Source organism: Chaetodon auriga, chromosome 8, assembly GCF_051107435.1.
Source record: "Chaetodon auriga isolate fChaAug3 chromosome 8, fChaAug3.hap1, whole genome shotgun sequence".
Classification (NCBI taxonomy): Eukaryota; Metazoa; Chordata; class Actinopteri; order Chaetodontiformes; family Chaetodontidae; genus Chaetodon; species Chaetodon auriga.
Genome location: NC_135081.1, coordinates 19,794,692 through 19,809,094, shown reverse-complemented (window position 1 = coordinate 19,809,094; position 14,403 = coordinate 19,794,692). Strand labels below are relative to the sequence as shown.

General features: G+C 41.1%; 1 protein-coding gene across 1 annotated transcript in view; it reads right to left on the bottom strand.

Moving 5' to 3' along the window:
- Positions 1-10,780: 10,780 nt before the first annotated feature.
- Positions 10,781-14,403, bottom strand: part of agmo (alkylglycerol monooxygenase) — a 42,028-nt gene continuing 38,405 nt past the window's right edge. Inside the window, exon 13 of the mRNA XM_076737658.1 lies at positions 10,781-11,435. Within this exon, the coding sequence (XP_076593773.1) occupies positions 11,355-11,435 (81 nt within the window). The 3' untranslated portion in view covers positions 10,781-11,354. The remainder of the gene's footprint in view (positions 11,436-14,403) is intronic.

Below are 14,403 nucleotides of genomic sequence, written 5' to 3'. Positions count from 1 at the left end.
GGGTGCTGCATCGAGTTCACGGCAAACACAGTTTATTGCGACCTCGCTCAAAAACCTCTCTGGTGTTTTGTTCTGCTGTGTTTTGCAAGCAGACGACACAAAAGATGCGCGTCAGATGTGTCTGTCGCCGCTGAGTGCATTGGACCTGCATCAGACCTGCATCATCATGAGATCTGTTGAGGTCATTATGCATGTGGGTCAGACATACTGCAGGCAGCCAGAGCGTCCTCCCTGGAAACGGACTGCATCACACTCTGCATGAATGACAATCCAAATCCAGTCCGCTTCTCTCCATATATAGAATGAAATGTATGGATGGCTGCCTGTCAGTCTTGCACTGCTTTCTTGTTTCCTGGCTAACCAGCATCAGACTGAAGTCCAGAGAAAAAGCAAAATACTAAAGCCACAATCAAATATTGCTCAACTGCCAAATACTGCAGTTTGCCTTGGTATTTTGGTGCATAACACTCACAGTAAACATAGTAAGAGGCAAGAAAAAAAACACAAGAGCCAAGAATCATAAAGATAAATCAGAAAATTTACAAGGAAAAATGCATCTATTTTAAAATGAAAGGAGCTGTGCAGTGCTTACTTCAGAGGAGGCGAGGCATGTTTACAGCGTCACTGGGGGGGGGGGGCTGCCGACTGAGAATATGAGTGACGTTGTATTTGGAGTGCAGAAGAGGGGCTCTGTGGTGACATCAATCCCTACAGAAATGCTGGCAACAATAACAACAATACACGTAACCACCTGCTATGCTAGCTGCTAGGCTAGCTGCCAGGCGCCACGCGCCACACATAGGCGCACACACACAGAGAAAACGCAAGTTGTGTTCTCACTTGTAAAGTCGGGGTAAATGAACGCTTACTGTTCCAAAAACCCATCCGCGGACAGGAGGAGAGTTTCATGTTCATTTCTGTTCTGAACAAAGAAAAAAAATCAAGACGTTCACATTTACGCTCATATCGTACACCATGAGAAAACGAAGATTCTCTCTAAGTCAGCCCATGTCAAGATATAATCACAACAGGAGGCACAAAAACCCAACAGTACACAAGCAACCGTTTTTAAAACTGAAGTAACATGGAGGCAACTCACCCATGATGTCTCTCCGTGAGCTACAGATCGACAACACTCCGACAAATACGGTCTGGTAACATCCACAAAGGTCCAGATGATCCACTGCAGTAAACATGTTGAGTTGAAAACATGATAATAATCCACAAAAAGATGTTGTCTCCTTTCAAATGAGCAGCACATATGCTTGTCTTCCGCTTGTATTTTGTGTTTTCCATTATAACTTCAACTCGGACGGCGCCATTTTCTCTCCAGTTGCAGCGTCCCAGAGTTCATTTGACCAATCACGATCTGCCATATGAAGGCTAGCAACCAGAGTAGCCAATGACAGGGCCTCCTTCTTCTTGAAGATGAAGCCAGTGTAACGACTTGGCAGATGACTGACGCTTCAAATAGCCAATGAAATTCTGAAAATACCAATATGCTCCTTCAGTGGGCGTTTACACCTCATCACCTCAAATCAAGATGTTCAGTGTTAGTGGAGATAATACACATAGTTTGAAATGAAAACACAGTAAATGGCCTCAATATAAAGATTTAAAGCCAAAATATAGACTATATAGATACCTTGAATATTAATATAGATAGCCAAAATTTGGATCTAGTGAATATAAATATGGATATTTTTGGGAGGACACATAGATATACCATTAGAGAAAACATGAAAAAATTATTGGTGGTGTGTTTTCCAGCTAATAAGGCCCAGATATAATCATCCAATAGCATCTATTCTCAAAAATATATTCAGGTAAAAAAATATATATATGACCATTCAAAAGAGACCAAAACCATGCATGAACTCATATTATTAAGGCTTTCAGTTTAATTTGGGTATGTATGACAAGCTGCTGATACTATATGATCACGGCTGCAAAACAAAGCATTCATGCTTCACTAGACAAACGCGACTCAAACCTTCCTGCGACTGTTCTTCACACTCCAATATCATACACTAACATTAAGTGTCGAACAGCAGGCGAGGAGTTGCATCATTTTGAGGCCTCAGCAGCTCTCTGGTTGAACTGGACTCTGTAATCATACATTAACCCAATAGCTCGTTTGACTTCATCATGAACAGTCTGAGTCAACAGACAGTGTTTTCTCCAGGGATCGAACAAGCCTGAAGCTTAACAACTGCTGGAGGCTGGAGATGAATATATTGCCAACAATGGATTAAATGTTGTGAAAGCAGTCTCCATTCATAACTAAAGCTAATGGTCGTGTTGCTTGTACAGCCTGCATGAAGACAACATGGATTGTACAAAAGATTTCTTTCTTTAAAAAGAGAAAATCATATTCTCATTTTGATGAGAATTGTGCAAAGCTACTTAAGTCCCACTTCACAGAGTGCGGCGGTATCAGGGGAAACATGTCTGATCATTTTAATGAATGAATCAGTGATGAATTTGTCCTGGGAGCAGTCAGTGTTGTTCTTTTTCTTTATATTTTCTATTGATAAAATGTCAACAGACATGGTGAATTTTCTTCCTCTGTTCAGGTTGTTTGGAGTCATGTGACACATACGTTCACCTGCCTCATGTGAAACTGCTTAAGGCTGATTTAACAAGCGTTAGTTGTGTTGCTTGTAGCTGCTACTTTAAATCTATCACCATAGATTTAAAACAATAGCTAATGTTACACCATTTCCACCATTATCCAACTCAGCTCCTCCGACTGCAGTTAACAGCACACTTTTTTCCAGCATTTTTCAGTCAATTTCTTGTATTTTTTCACCTTTATGAACAACAACTTTTGGCACTCAATAAAAGCTCCTTGTGGTTTCTTGGTTTGATCAATCTGAGCAACCATAAGCGACACAAGACATCTACATTTTGAGTCTGCATTATAGTGTTTTTTATGCAGAAAATCACTTTTGGCCCTCCATGTGCAGTTGGCGCCACAACAAAACAGTTACGTGACGTGACATCGTTTTTACTCACTGACAGGTTGTATCAGAATCAAGTGAAACATAATCTTATTATTTACGTCAGACATTATTACTTCAAAGCCTGACCGTGAGGTGCAGCGTTGTAAAGTGTGGACTCCTCAGCATTAGCCAGCTAATACACACAGCTGGCATTAACAGACTCTCTGACAGTATTTACTGCAGTCTGAACTCTGATGTGTTGAATAAACACATTGCAAATTAACATTACTTCTTAGCCAAATCAAAGCATCCTGTTACTCAGCTGGTAACTCTGTCAGCATCGTGACCCCCCCGACTGTGACAGCTTTCCAAAGCACATATATCAATTCTACCCCACTTCTGGGCCCCGGTGCTATAGATAGCAGCCTGAGTGTGGAGTCTAGTGCAGCACTCCGTGTATCATAATGGGGCCATTATGTCCCGTGCGTCTACACCGGCTGACCCTGGGTCCTCTTCCCGCAAGGTTGAGGCCACGCTGATGCAAGTGAGGCAACAGACAGCTGGGTCTCCCTCACTGAGCAGACGTCCCCAGGCAGAAGCAAAAGAGCATTAAGAGTGAAGAAGAAAGCCTGACACTGATGTACAAACACTTTAGATTAGCCTGCGGGCAGTCGCCATTTTCAGGAAACGTCTCAGTGAGTTAGGGGAGAGTATTCTTTAAAAAAGGGTTTCATTCCAGACTGCAGATGAACATAAAATGGCTTTTTACTCAGTGTGTTCAAAGGACACGAATGAACTACAGCTAATTTGCTTTGCTTGCATACATTATGTGAGAAACACCACATGTCCTGTGCGGCTTTGATTAAGCTGCTTAACACTGTGTACAGTGAAAACGTCGCAATGCGTCAAGGCTTTAAACATTTAAAATCCAGCTGAATTGAAATTGCATTTTTTTTGTCTGCTATAGCGTAAACATCACACCTGCAAATCACATGCCCCGTGTCTTTTGTCCTCATGATTTAACCTGAGAGTTTAACGTCTACTGACGATGCAGCAGTGCTTCAACAGTCAGTCACATGAACACTGTTTATGGAACAAAAAAAACAATTGGACTTTCACTTTCCAGAACCAGGGGCTCCCAAAATAGCTCCTCTCACTTTGGAACTACACTGACCTGATGGGTTTCATTTTGGTTTTAACTTCCTGTCTGCACTACACATTGGTTTGTGTTGCATTGTGTAGATTGACACCTTCAGTTTGGGATTACATGCTGCAGCTGTCTGACAAGCATCAACCACTATTTACATATAATTCGGGTCTCCCACACAGGACCAGGGACCAACTGGTCTCTTCAAATCATATTATTGTATGACAAGCTAATTATTCCAAATCATATTATTACTTATATACTTATATATTAAATATATAGAATATACATAAGTTTGGTGAAACTATGACAGTCAGTTATTTCAGACGGACAAAGCAAACATCATCTGATTTAGCGACTGCTTGCTAAGAGTTCAAATAATGTGAATAACATCCTCATAGTGATAAGTTAGCATCTGAGCTCTTGGTGCCAGAAACGCGAAGCTGCTGCTGCATCAGCACTCTGTAAGATGAGCCATGTGTCTTCTTTTTAATCCGATATCTGTCTGTGGTGGGTCGTGTCTGACCCTTTCATGCTTATAGACTGGGTGACATTGCAGTAAATTTCTGGGTTTGTGTGCATCATCCATATCGTCCTCTGGCTCAGATGAGCCTGCAGGGCAGCGCAGTCCTGTGGGTAAAAGAGCACACTGAAACACTGTATAATCACAGAGCATTGAACTATAACATCGTAGCATGAGTCACTAGAACATTCTGTGGCACTAAAAGAGCAAATCACATTCATCCCATCTGCCATGTAATGAGGAGAGAAGGAGCCACACACACAAATATGATGTTTTAGCTGATGTGTGAAGTTAGTTTAAGTGTTTCTACAAACATAAAACCATCACTGTTCGCTGTAGATTACAAACTCAGTCTGAAAATGTCTTTTTTTGTTGTTTCCATCTTGCCATCATGCTGCTTGATCACTCACTCCTGCAACATTTCTCTCTGTCAATCAAACCATGTGGGCGGGACTGATGAGCTTTTCTGTAGCTGCTGTTCTTCTCTTTATCTGGCGGCCACATGTGCTCATGTTTCAGGCACCGTGTGGAGTTTTTTTGACATTCGGCCTTTCTCAGTGTGGCCTTAAATCTAGGAAAAATGGGGTATTTGATGTCTCATGAATCATTTCAAAAACTTTTCTCCTCTTCTTCATCTTCTACTCTTTATTGGCACATTGTCAGCTCTTACGACACATTACCACAGGCAACTGTTGAGGCATGTTAACAGCTTTCATAGTTACAACTTCAGACTGTTATACCACACAGAGACCAGAAGCACAGCCCCCCTCAGACACTTGAATTCCCCTGTGATAACCCAGAGTTTGCAGCCACAACCAATAAAGAAATATTTGAGATTCCTGTCACAACAAAGATGTAAGACTCAGATTAAAGAATTAATTACACATTTTATCTGAGACAGTTAGCTTAGCTTAGCATAAACAGTCTAAAGTTGCTCTCCAGGCATTGATTAAACCCCTAATGACTCACATGAATCATCATGTTGGCAGGCTAATGGTGGCTAACAAAATCTGGCACATAGCAGAAAAACAAACTCATCAACGTGTTGGTTCATCCTCGCTGTGTCCTCAGGAGGAAGACGGGACAGCGTGAGCCTCAATAAAAGTTTTGCAGCAAAATCCAGTTTTTTGTGTAAAGTTTTCAAAACAATGCACTTGACAAAGGCGTCTGCAGGCTCCATTTCGGCTCTGGGATTTCAGAGCCTTTGGTAACATATGAAGACTCAACATTTGTCCTTTTTCAATGTGAAAACAGAACATGTTCTGCATTCTTTTTGAAAATAGCAAAACTTAGCTTGAAAAGTACCAACAAGCAACACGTGGCTTCTCCTCTGATAGCCCTCGTTTCCTCATACCCCACAAGCTGATTGGTTCCTGTGACGTTTGGAACCCCGCCTATCTGAATCTGTGTTTGTGAAACTGTGATTGATTCAATGCAGTTCACAGGCAAAATGCTCAGCCATGAGTCATGTTGACTGCTTATTTTGCTCCAGATATGTCTTGTAGTATATTAAAAACAGCAGGGCATGTAACAAACCTGATTTTCATTGGAGTGGCTCTTTAAATAAATAGGTATAGCATACTAAATATTCAGCTTCAGTTTTTATGCTAAGCTAAGCTAACCATCTCCTGGATATAACTTCATATATTGGGCAGACATGAGAGCAGTATCAATCTTTACATGTAATTCAGACAACCAGATAACTGAACTTTTTTGTGGAGAAAACATCAGACAAAAACAAATCTGAAAAGGAACTTTAAATGTTATTTTCTTACAGTATCTATCAGCATTAAGCCATCTGTGTCGCCATGGATCAATATATAGCTGTTTTAAAAAGATCATGTCAAAGTAAATAGAAACTGAAATCCATGAAATGTGGATCCAAGAGCGTGCAGCTCGAACTCATCATGACTAACTGACAGGAATCATATGAAAAGACATTTCATCTCAAAATGCTGGAGCTGCACTGATTCCAGGGAAACACCATCATGCATTTACTCCACGTACTTCAGCAGTCGCCTGCACATCAGAGGTGGTGTTGGTGGAGTTGTCAGGTGCATTCAGGCGTTCACAGGTTTTCCTGACCACTGCTGATGTGATTTGTCCTTGGCCCAGTGAGCAGAACACATTCTTACACTAACAAAAGTGCTCTGATGACATCGAACTGGCGTGCGATTATCTTCGTTCACGTCTCTTGGGGAGCTGCATTCCTCTGTTCTTCTGTGATGGTCGTGTGCAGAGGAATATGTCTTAGTTTGCCTCCATTTTCTTCACAGTGACTTTGGTTACGGTGCTTCATTTTTGAGAGTTTTGTGGTCTTTATCGTTGGATCTTTAGAGCCGACTGTATGTGGGGATATTCTATATTTTTCTTACTGTCAACAAATCCCATGAAAAGACAAAAGAAAAACAACTATGGAGTCTACAGCTGTGCTAGATGCTCAGCGATGCTGCTATGAATGCTATCAACAGTGTGGCAACATCCTCACAATGACCATGCTAACCTGCTGATGTTAATCAGGTATAATGTGTTAGTTTAGCATGTTGTCATGTTAATGTTTGCTATTTCACCCTAAACACAAAGCGACCTGACGGAGGCGCTAGAGAAAAAATAAAGGGGCCTCAGAAAGTGATCAGACCTATGATTCATCCTGAGGGGGCATCAATGTATGTACCACATTTCATGACAATCCGTTAATTAGTTGTTGAGATTTTTCAGTCAAAAGCACCAATGTGAGCCCTGTGGTGGCGCTGGAGGTGTCGTCACAGTCAGACGGATTCGTTCTCTTGGAACCACGAACGAACATCTGTCATGACATCTTGTGCCGATCCATCTAGTAGATGTTGAGGTATCGATGTGTTTCACAAAATACGTGAAAACTTTGACCTGGTGCTCCAGGAAATGTCATTGCCATCCCTGAAGTCATGTTCTTTGCATGGCTATAAACACATCAATGAGTGACGCTGGATGACATGATCCTTAATTACCATGTACACAAAGACAGTAATTTATTTTGAATCAATCGCGCATACGCCATCCTCTTGCTGGACATACTCACTAGAGCTCCAAATATGTATCAATCCACAGCGGAAAATAGTGCCCTGCAAAGCTAAACGACATATCACTGAATTACATTTAACACAAGAAAGCTAAATAACTTTTCACAGGATAAAAAATACACTTTAAACACACAATCTTTGACGGACGCAGTCCTTCAGAAACTGACTCTTGGCTCTTTCTCGCTTGTTTATCTTACTGTGAGACAACAGTTCACATATTTTGCAGATAATACTGCACGCTGACAGTTGAGTGGAAGATTTGTTTGCTGTCATACACAATCAGAATGAAGATGGGGGGTGTGTTCAGTTTTCATCAGTCTGATTATTAATGAAATACCGGCAAACTTAACCAATTAGACTTATGACACAGATGATTCAGAGGCTGTTAAAAGCCGCCGTGACGCTGCCAAGGATGAAATGACTGTTGGTTTGTTTTCGCTCCCTGTTCCATTAGAGCGAGCCCTGCGAGATCTAATTCTCATTGACTTTCTCATTGATCGCCTTTCTTGAGCGACATTTCCTTCTTCCATTAAGTGAGACCCCGGGCAGAATTCCCTCACTGCCTATTAGAAGTATTTCATGTAAAGGTGAAGGCCATATCCTTCTACACTCGGATCAATATGTCAGCTTCTCGTCCTGTTGGCGGATCGCTTCAATAACCCTGCGGATCATTAGAAAGCCAAGAGCACAGCAGCACAGAGAATATTTAGAAACTATACTGCAGTCGGATTGATATGTTGTACTAAGTGGACTGTAGATAATGGCATTAAAAAATTAAAGGAGTTAATACAGTTAGTCAACTGCACATAATATAATAATGCAAGACTTGAGCAGGCTGAGTTAGATTAAGTAGGTTGTCTAAATGAAGTCTTATTAGTGCTGAGTCTCCTCTCTTTGCAGCTGTACCTCCGTTACAGCTCAGCTCAGACAGACGGGGAATTTCATACGAAACAGACTCAAAATTCAAGCATACATACACGTGAGTACGAGCTTTGGACAAACAGTCGTTAATGTGTGAAACAGCCATTCGCTGATGTTTAGGCACCAAAACTCCTCGGTTAGGTTTAGGAAAAGAGCACGCTTTGGGTTTAAATAAGTGCATTAGTTAAGTTCAGTTATAACCAAGACGATGGTGGAACACGCAAATCCTTCTTAAATATTACATCCTGTTTTCTTGCCCTCACTGAGACTTTGTGTGTTTGTTAAAATCAGTTTCACAACTCTTACACTGTAATCAGTAAGTTGTAAGTTACGTCCGTATCTTCCATACATAAGTTTAAATAAGCTAACATTGACTTTTGGTTTCACAGGAACATGGACAGCAGTCCCCTGGGTGAGGGTCCTGTGTTTTACTCCATCCACTCTGACCTCCGCCCTACAAATTGACCTCCCCCTGTGCTCCTGTCATAATCACTATGGCCACTAGAGGTCACTGTCTCCAAATATGGAAATATTCACGCATGTTCATCGCTGCTTTGTGTAATGAGCATGTGTCTGAAACAGCAGCCATGGCCGACCACTGGCTAGTTTATGTTTGGTTAGTGCCAGAGAGGCGTCACCTACAAATAAATAGATAATTTGCTACAACTGTTCATGTTTTCATAACACTACCACCAAAGGAAAACAAGCTCAGCACACATGCTCAGAGTGTTCCTCGCTGGTATTTGATGTCGTTTATGTAGACACCTACAGGCCCAGCATACCTTATTTTTGTCACTTTTGTGCCCCCTGTCTGCACAAAGATATTTTATAAAACAAAGCTCACGTGGATAATTTCTTTATTAACATACTGGGAAAACCTCAATTTAAAAAACATCCACAAGCATCCAAGAAGACACAAGCTGAAGCCACAGAGAGCAGCAGCAGCTTTCTGCCCTGTGTGGTTCAAAGTTTGACTCACCTGCAGGGTGAATGAAGTAGATTTAAAGCGTCTCACGATGGTTTTGAAGAAGTGATGCGATGAACTGTGCGCAGAAAATATGCCACCTCATCTATGAGCTCGTTGATGCGGTCTAAACAAAGGATCCTCTTTTGTGCAGACATGCACGTCTAAATAATCTCATTCTGCAGACTCTTCTTCAGAGATGTCATCTGCATGTGTGAGGGTGAACACATTTAATAAAATGTGTGGTGGTTAAATGAACCCACCATAAGGGCTCTGCACATATGTACAGTTGAGTAACGCCATCTGTGGACCTGTTCATACGACACCTCATGAATATTCACACAGCTGCTTCCACTCCTTCAGTTTTCACAGAACCCACGGTCATTTACGTAATCTGCAATCTGTGATGTTTTCATAATGATCGCCACACGATTTCCCACGTCAGTATTTTTAGACGTGAACACGTGAACAGTGTGTATGCAGACACGCTGCTTTGGAGAGGACATCATGGAACAAAAAAGTAAAATCGTGCATGTGACTGGAAGTTTCTCCATATTTCCACAAATGTATCTGAAAGTGTCTTCAGCATCTTTACTGTGTTGCTTGTATTCAGGGATCCTTTTGTCTGACAGACGTGTTTTTCAGTTGTGTGTTGAACCTCTGTGGCATCTCTTGCTTAATAAAGAGATTTTCTTGCATTGGTGTTGATATAAAAACGTAAAATGTCACACTTTACTGTAAGAAACCAGCAAAAAGGTTCCTGAACAAGTTTGTGTGATGCTGTGTACTGTGTTTACTCTCATTACTCTATTTTGACACTTACATACACTTTATATGGAATTTTCAGCTTTATGTTGAGCACTTGTGAAGTCTCTTTGCCAAAAACCCTGAAATTATAATCTCTTACATTAATTTACATAAACATCACACTTTCAGTTGTTTCCTTTGATGGGACACCTGCTTGTGTTTGCTCACCTTAAATGCCTTAATGTCTCTCAGATATGTTGATGTTTAGGTTTTATTGACCACTGTTGTCACTCATTATTAAAGGGTTGGGGGATAACGGCGCCATCTGCCGTGGACTGTTTGTCACGCCCACACTCGATGTGGAGGTTGGGAGAATCTGTCAACGAGCTGCACAACCTCCAGGCTTTCATTTTGTTTTTCGATTCTGTCTGGCCTGTGTGCATTTTTAGGAAATCAAAACTGCAGACATGTAGAGCAAAATTACAGATGTTTTATTGCAATGAGAAAAGCAATATACTGTACAGTGCTGTGCAAGTCAGGGGTCAAATTAACAGGCATCAGTATGAGCAGCATTAGGTTTGTAAGAGGTATATGTTAAGTACACAGTAAAGGCGAGGTGAAATATAAAAACGTGAGTTGATTAGTGCTTCATTCTCCATCTTTTACACTTGTTTTTTGATCTGTTTTCATGTCCATTCTATCTGTTCTACATAAAGCTCTCACTTGGTGCACATGGTTTCTTTCTTGTAAAACACTTGACGCTATACAAATAAAGATATTATTATTATTATTATTATTATTATTATTACTATTTGGCAGTGCAGCACCTCTGTTAGAACAAAAGCCATTTAAATAGAGAAATCTGTCAGAAGAAATGCATCATTTGATAAACAATGTCGAGTACCTTCAGCATCTTATAGCTAATTTACATGATGAAGCTTTAACTCTAAACAGACTTTCACCAGTTATACGTACAGTGTAAAAAGTAATTATATTAAAAAATTATGACTTCAAAAGCTAAAACTGGTCCGTGTCGTCTGGTGTTGACTCAGACGGCCTTCTTCTGGATGCTGAGCAGTGGAGAGACGGTCTGCAGAGCCCAGTACAGCAGAGAGAGGGAGACAAAGGCCTGGACAACACAGACAGAGGGGCGAGATCAGAGGCCATGTTTCCTCCACAGTGACGGCTGTGACACCTGATTCAGCCGAGCTGATGATCTAAAGTGTTAGCAAAGCCTCGGAAACTTATGAAAACGGCTCGAGGTGAAAACCTGCTGAGAAGACGGAGGTCTGTGAGAGTCTGAAGGTGGATGAAAAGTAATAAATGTCAATATATCAAATTATCAGTGTTTTTGGAGGATAATTTTATTTTCATTATCATTAATCTGCATGTTATTTTCTGAATCGATGGATTTGGTGTGTAAAATATCAGAAAATAACAAGAAAAATGACGTTATTTATTTTGACATATGTAAGTAATTTGTTTTAAGAGCCCAAGATTTTCAGTTTATGATCACAGAGGATGATGAAACCAGCAAATATTCATATTTGAGAAGCTTGAACAAGGGAAATTTGCCATGTTTGCATCAGAAAATGACAGTAAATTATCAAAAAGGTTTAAAATTGCACCTTCTTATAGCAGCAGAACTGCAAACTTTGAAACCTGAACTCTTTTCTTGCATAATTTATAAGCATTTAGTCATTCATGACATGGATTTTAAAAATAATTCCTCTATTAAAGGCCTGATTTATCCCCCTCCCACCGTTCAATAAGGCGGACCCCGCCTTCAGGAGCTGCTAACAGTCCCAGCGTGCAGACACTCGTCCTCCTCGCTGTTATTGCTTTTGATGTTGGTCGACTGTCAAGTATGCACTCACTCTGACTTCCTGTGGATAATAGCATTAGCTAAATCGTACGCTGCAAAACGTTACACTGATTAAAAGCCAGATGGATTACCAAAAAAAACCCAAAAACAAACAAACAAAAAAAAACGGGTATCATTTCCACCCGGTGAGCAGAAAGGCAAACACTGAAAGTGAATTCCTAATTGAAAGAAAACAGTGAGGATGATGTGTGAGTGTGTGTGTGTGTGTGTGTGTGTGTGTGTGGGGGGGGGGGGTTGCTCAGAGGTTAAGGACCGGCCCTCCTCCCCTGATGCTCTCACAGCGGGGTCAGAAGGGTCACCGTCATGCGCGACCTCACTATCCAGAGAGAGGGGGGGCTCTGCCAGAAACAGCCCCCCCACCCCCCACCCCTCGCTGCGTTCTAGCCCATAAACTACATCCTACATTGCAACCGGAGCCAAAACCAGACCGCTGTCCATCACAGGCAAAGCAGCCTGATGGGAAAAAAAGCAGCGTTTCCTCGCGGACGCGGCAGCTGTTTTCCTCTGAGAGGGTGAGTGCAATGCAGGCCTCTCTCTGCTTTTCAACCCACGTTACCTGCTCTGAGACACCCCCCCCCCCCCCGAAAACGAGAGGCCAGATTCACCGCGGACGAAACACAGAGAAAGAAGAAAGGATTCTAATCATAGCCGATCAGTGGTGGAATGTAACTAAGTACATTTAGAAATACTCTGTACTGTATATACTTTCACTACATTTCAGTGGAAAATACTGTAGCTTTCACTCCACTTACCTGACATAAAGGTGTTCAGATGAGCTCCACCTCCACTATTGATTGTGATTTTTAGTGATTTTTAAATGCAGGATGTTTACTTGTAATTAAGTACTTTTATAGTGTGGTATTGCTACTTTTACTTTTACTCTGGATACTTTTGTCTCATTACTTAAATTACTCTTCATACGTTGATTCAACAAAACTAAACTCAAAGGGGACAAAAACATCTTTAAGAAGGAATTATGAGCTTATTCCTCACAGCGAAGAGAGAAACATCACTGATGGGTTTTCACTGTTTTTAACAGTGATGCAAAGTATTATTATCAGTATTATTTTGTTCACTCTTTCTTTATTCCTTTCTTTGTTCTCACGATCAAACACATGTAACACACACGTTTGGTTAGCTGTGTAATGATTCTCTGCTAAAATAAATGAAAAAAAACAAAACAAAACAACAACCTCTGCACACCTGAATGTGACAGGTGAGTCTTTTACATTGACTATTACTTCAGTGCTGAACTTCAGCAGAACGTTGCAGAGCCTCAGTGTCTCCAGTTCAGACTCATTTCCCTGACAGCTGCACTTACTGAAGGTGCAACTTTAAAACTAAGATTTTACACAGTAAACATATGAGGAGTTTATGAAATCTGCACATTTAAAGACAAAACTGGTCAAACAGTTAAAATCAGCTCAACAAACTGAAACATTAAATACATTTTTACACACTGTCAGTAATCCAATAATATACATTTTCTTGCAATGAGGACTTTTACTTTGATTTTCTGCAATTTTCAATGGGATATTTTTCTACTTTGTCTTTGCTACTTTCACTTTAATCTCATCGTTCATAAAAAGAACATTTCAATAGCATCCACTTAACTCCACCTGTTACTACACCTGACAGAGAGCGTTTATTAATGAATAAACCAGCAGGAAGTGAGGCAACGTTTTGCAATTTAATTCAGCATTTCTATGGTTCCAGCAGGTTGACAGAGGTTGTGGGTCATGAAGTTTCTCACAAGGAAATCAGAAATAAAACTGAAATTAAAAATCACCCTGACATTTGGCTTCGACTGGATCTTCCTGGGTGAAGTCGTTTCATAACCTGGTAAATCCAGTTTAAACATGGCGGCTAAAAGTCTAACCTCTGCGAAGGGAAAACAGATGGAGGACTACAAATACACCAAGCTGCATTGTGTCCATCTTGGAGACGGACTGGAATTGAGAGGCTCGGCAGAACCTCGCAAATCACATTTCACTCAAACAGACCGAAACATGACAGAGGTTTCTATCAAAGCCGCATGTTTTGGCAAAGGAAGGGCACCTATTTTTCTCCGCTCCCATCTCTCCCCATTCGCCCCACTATGCTACATTTTAATGGACTCTGTAGGAAATCCATGTGGGACAGATTACATAGTGGAAGGAAGCGGGTTTGATCGTCTACAAATAAGCACTACGGCCAGACAGCAGCGGCTCCC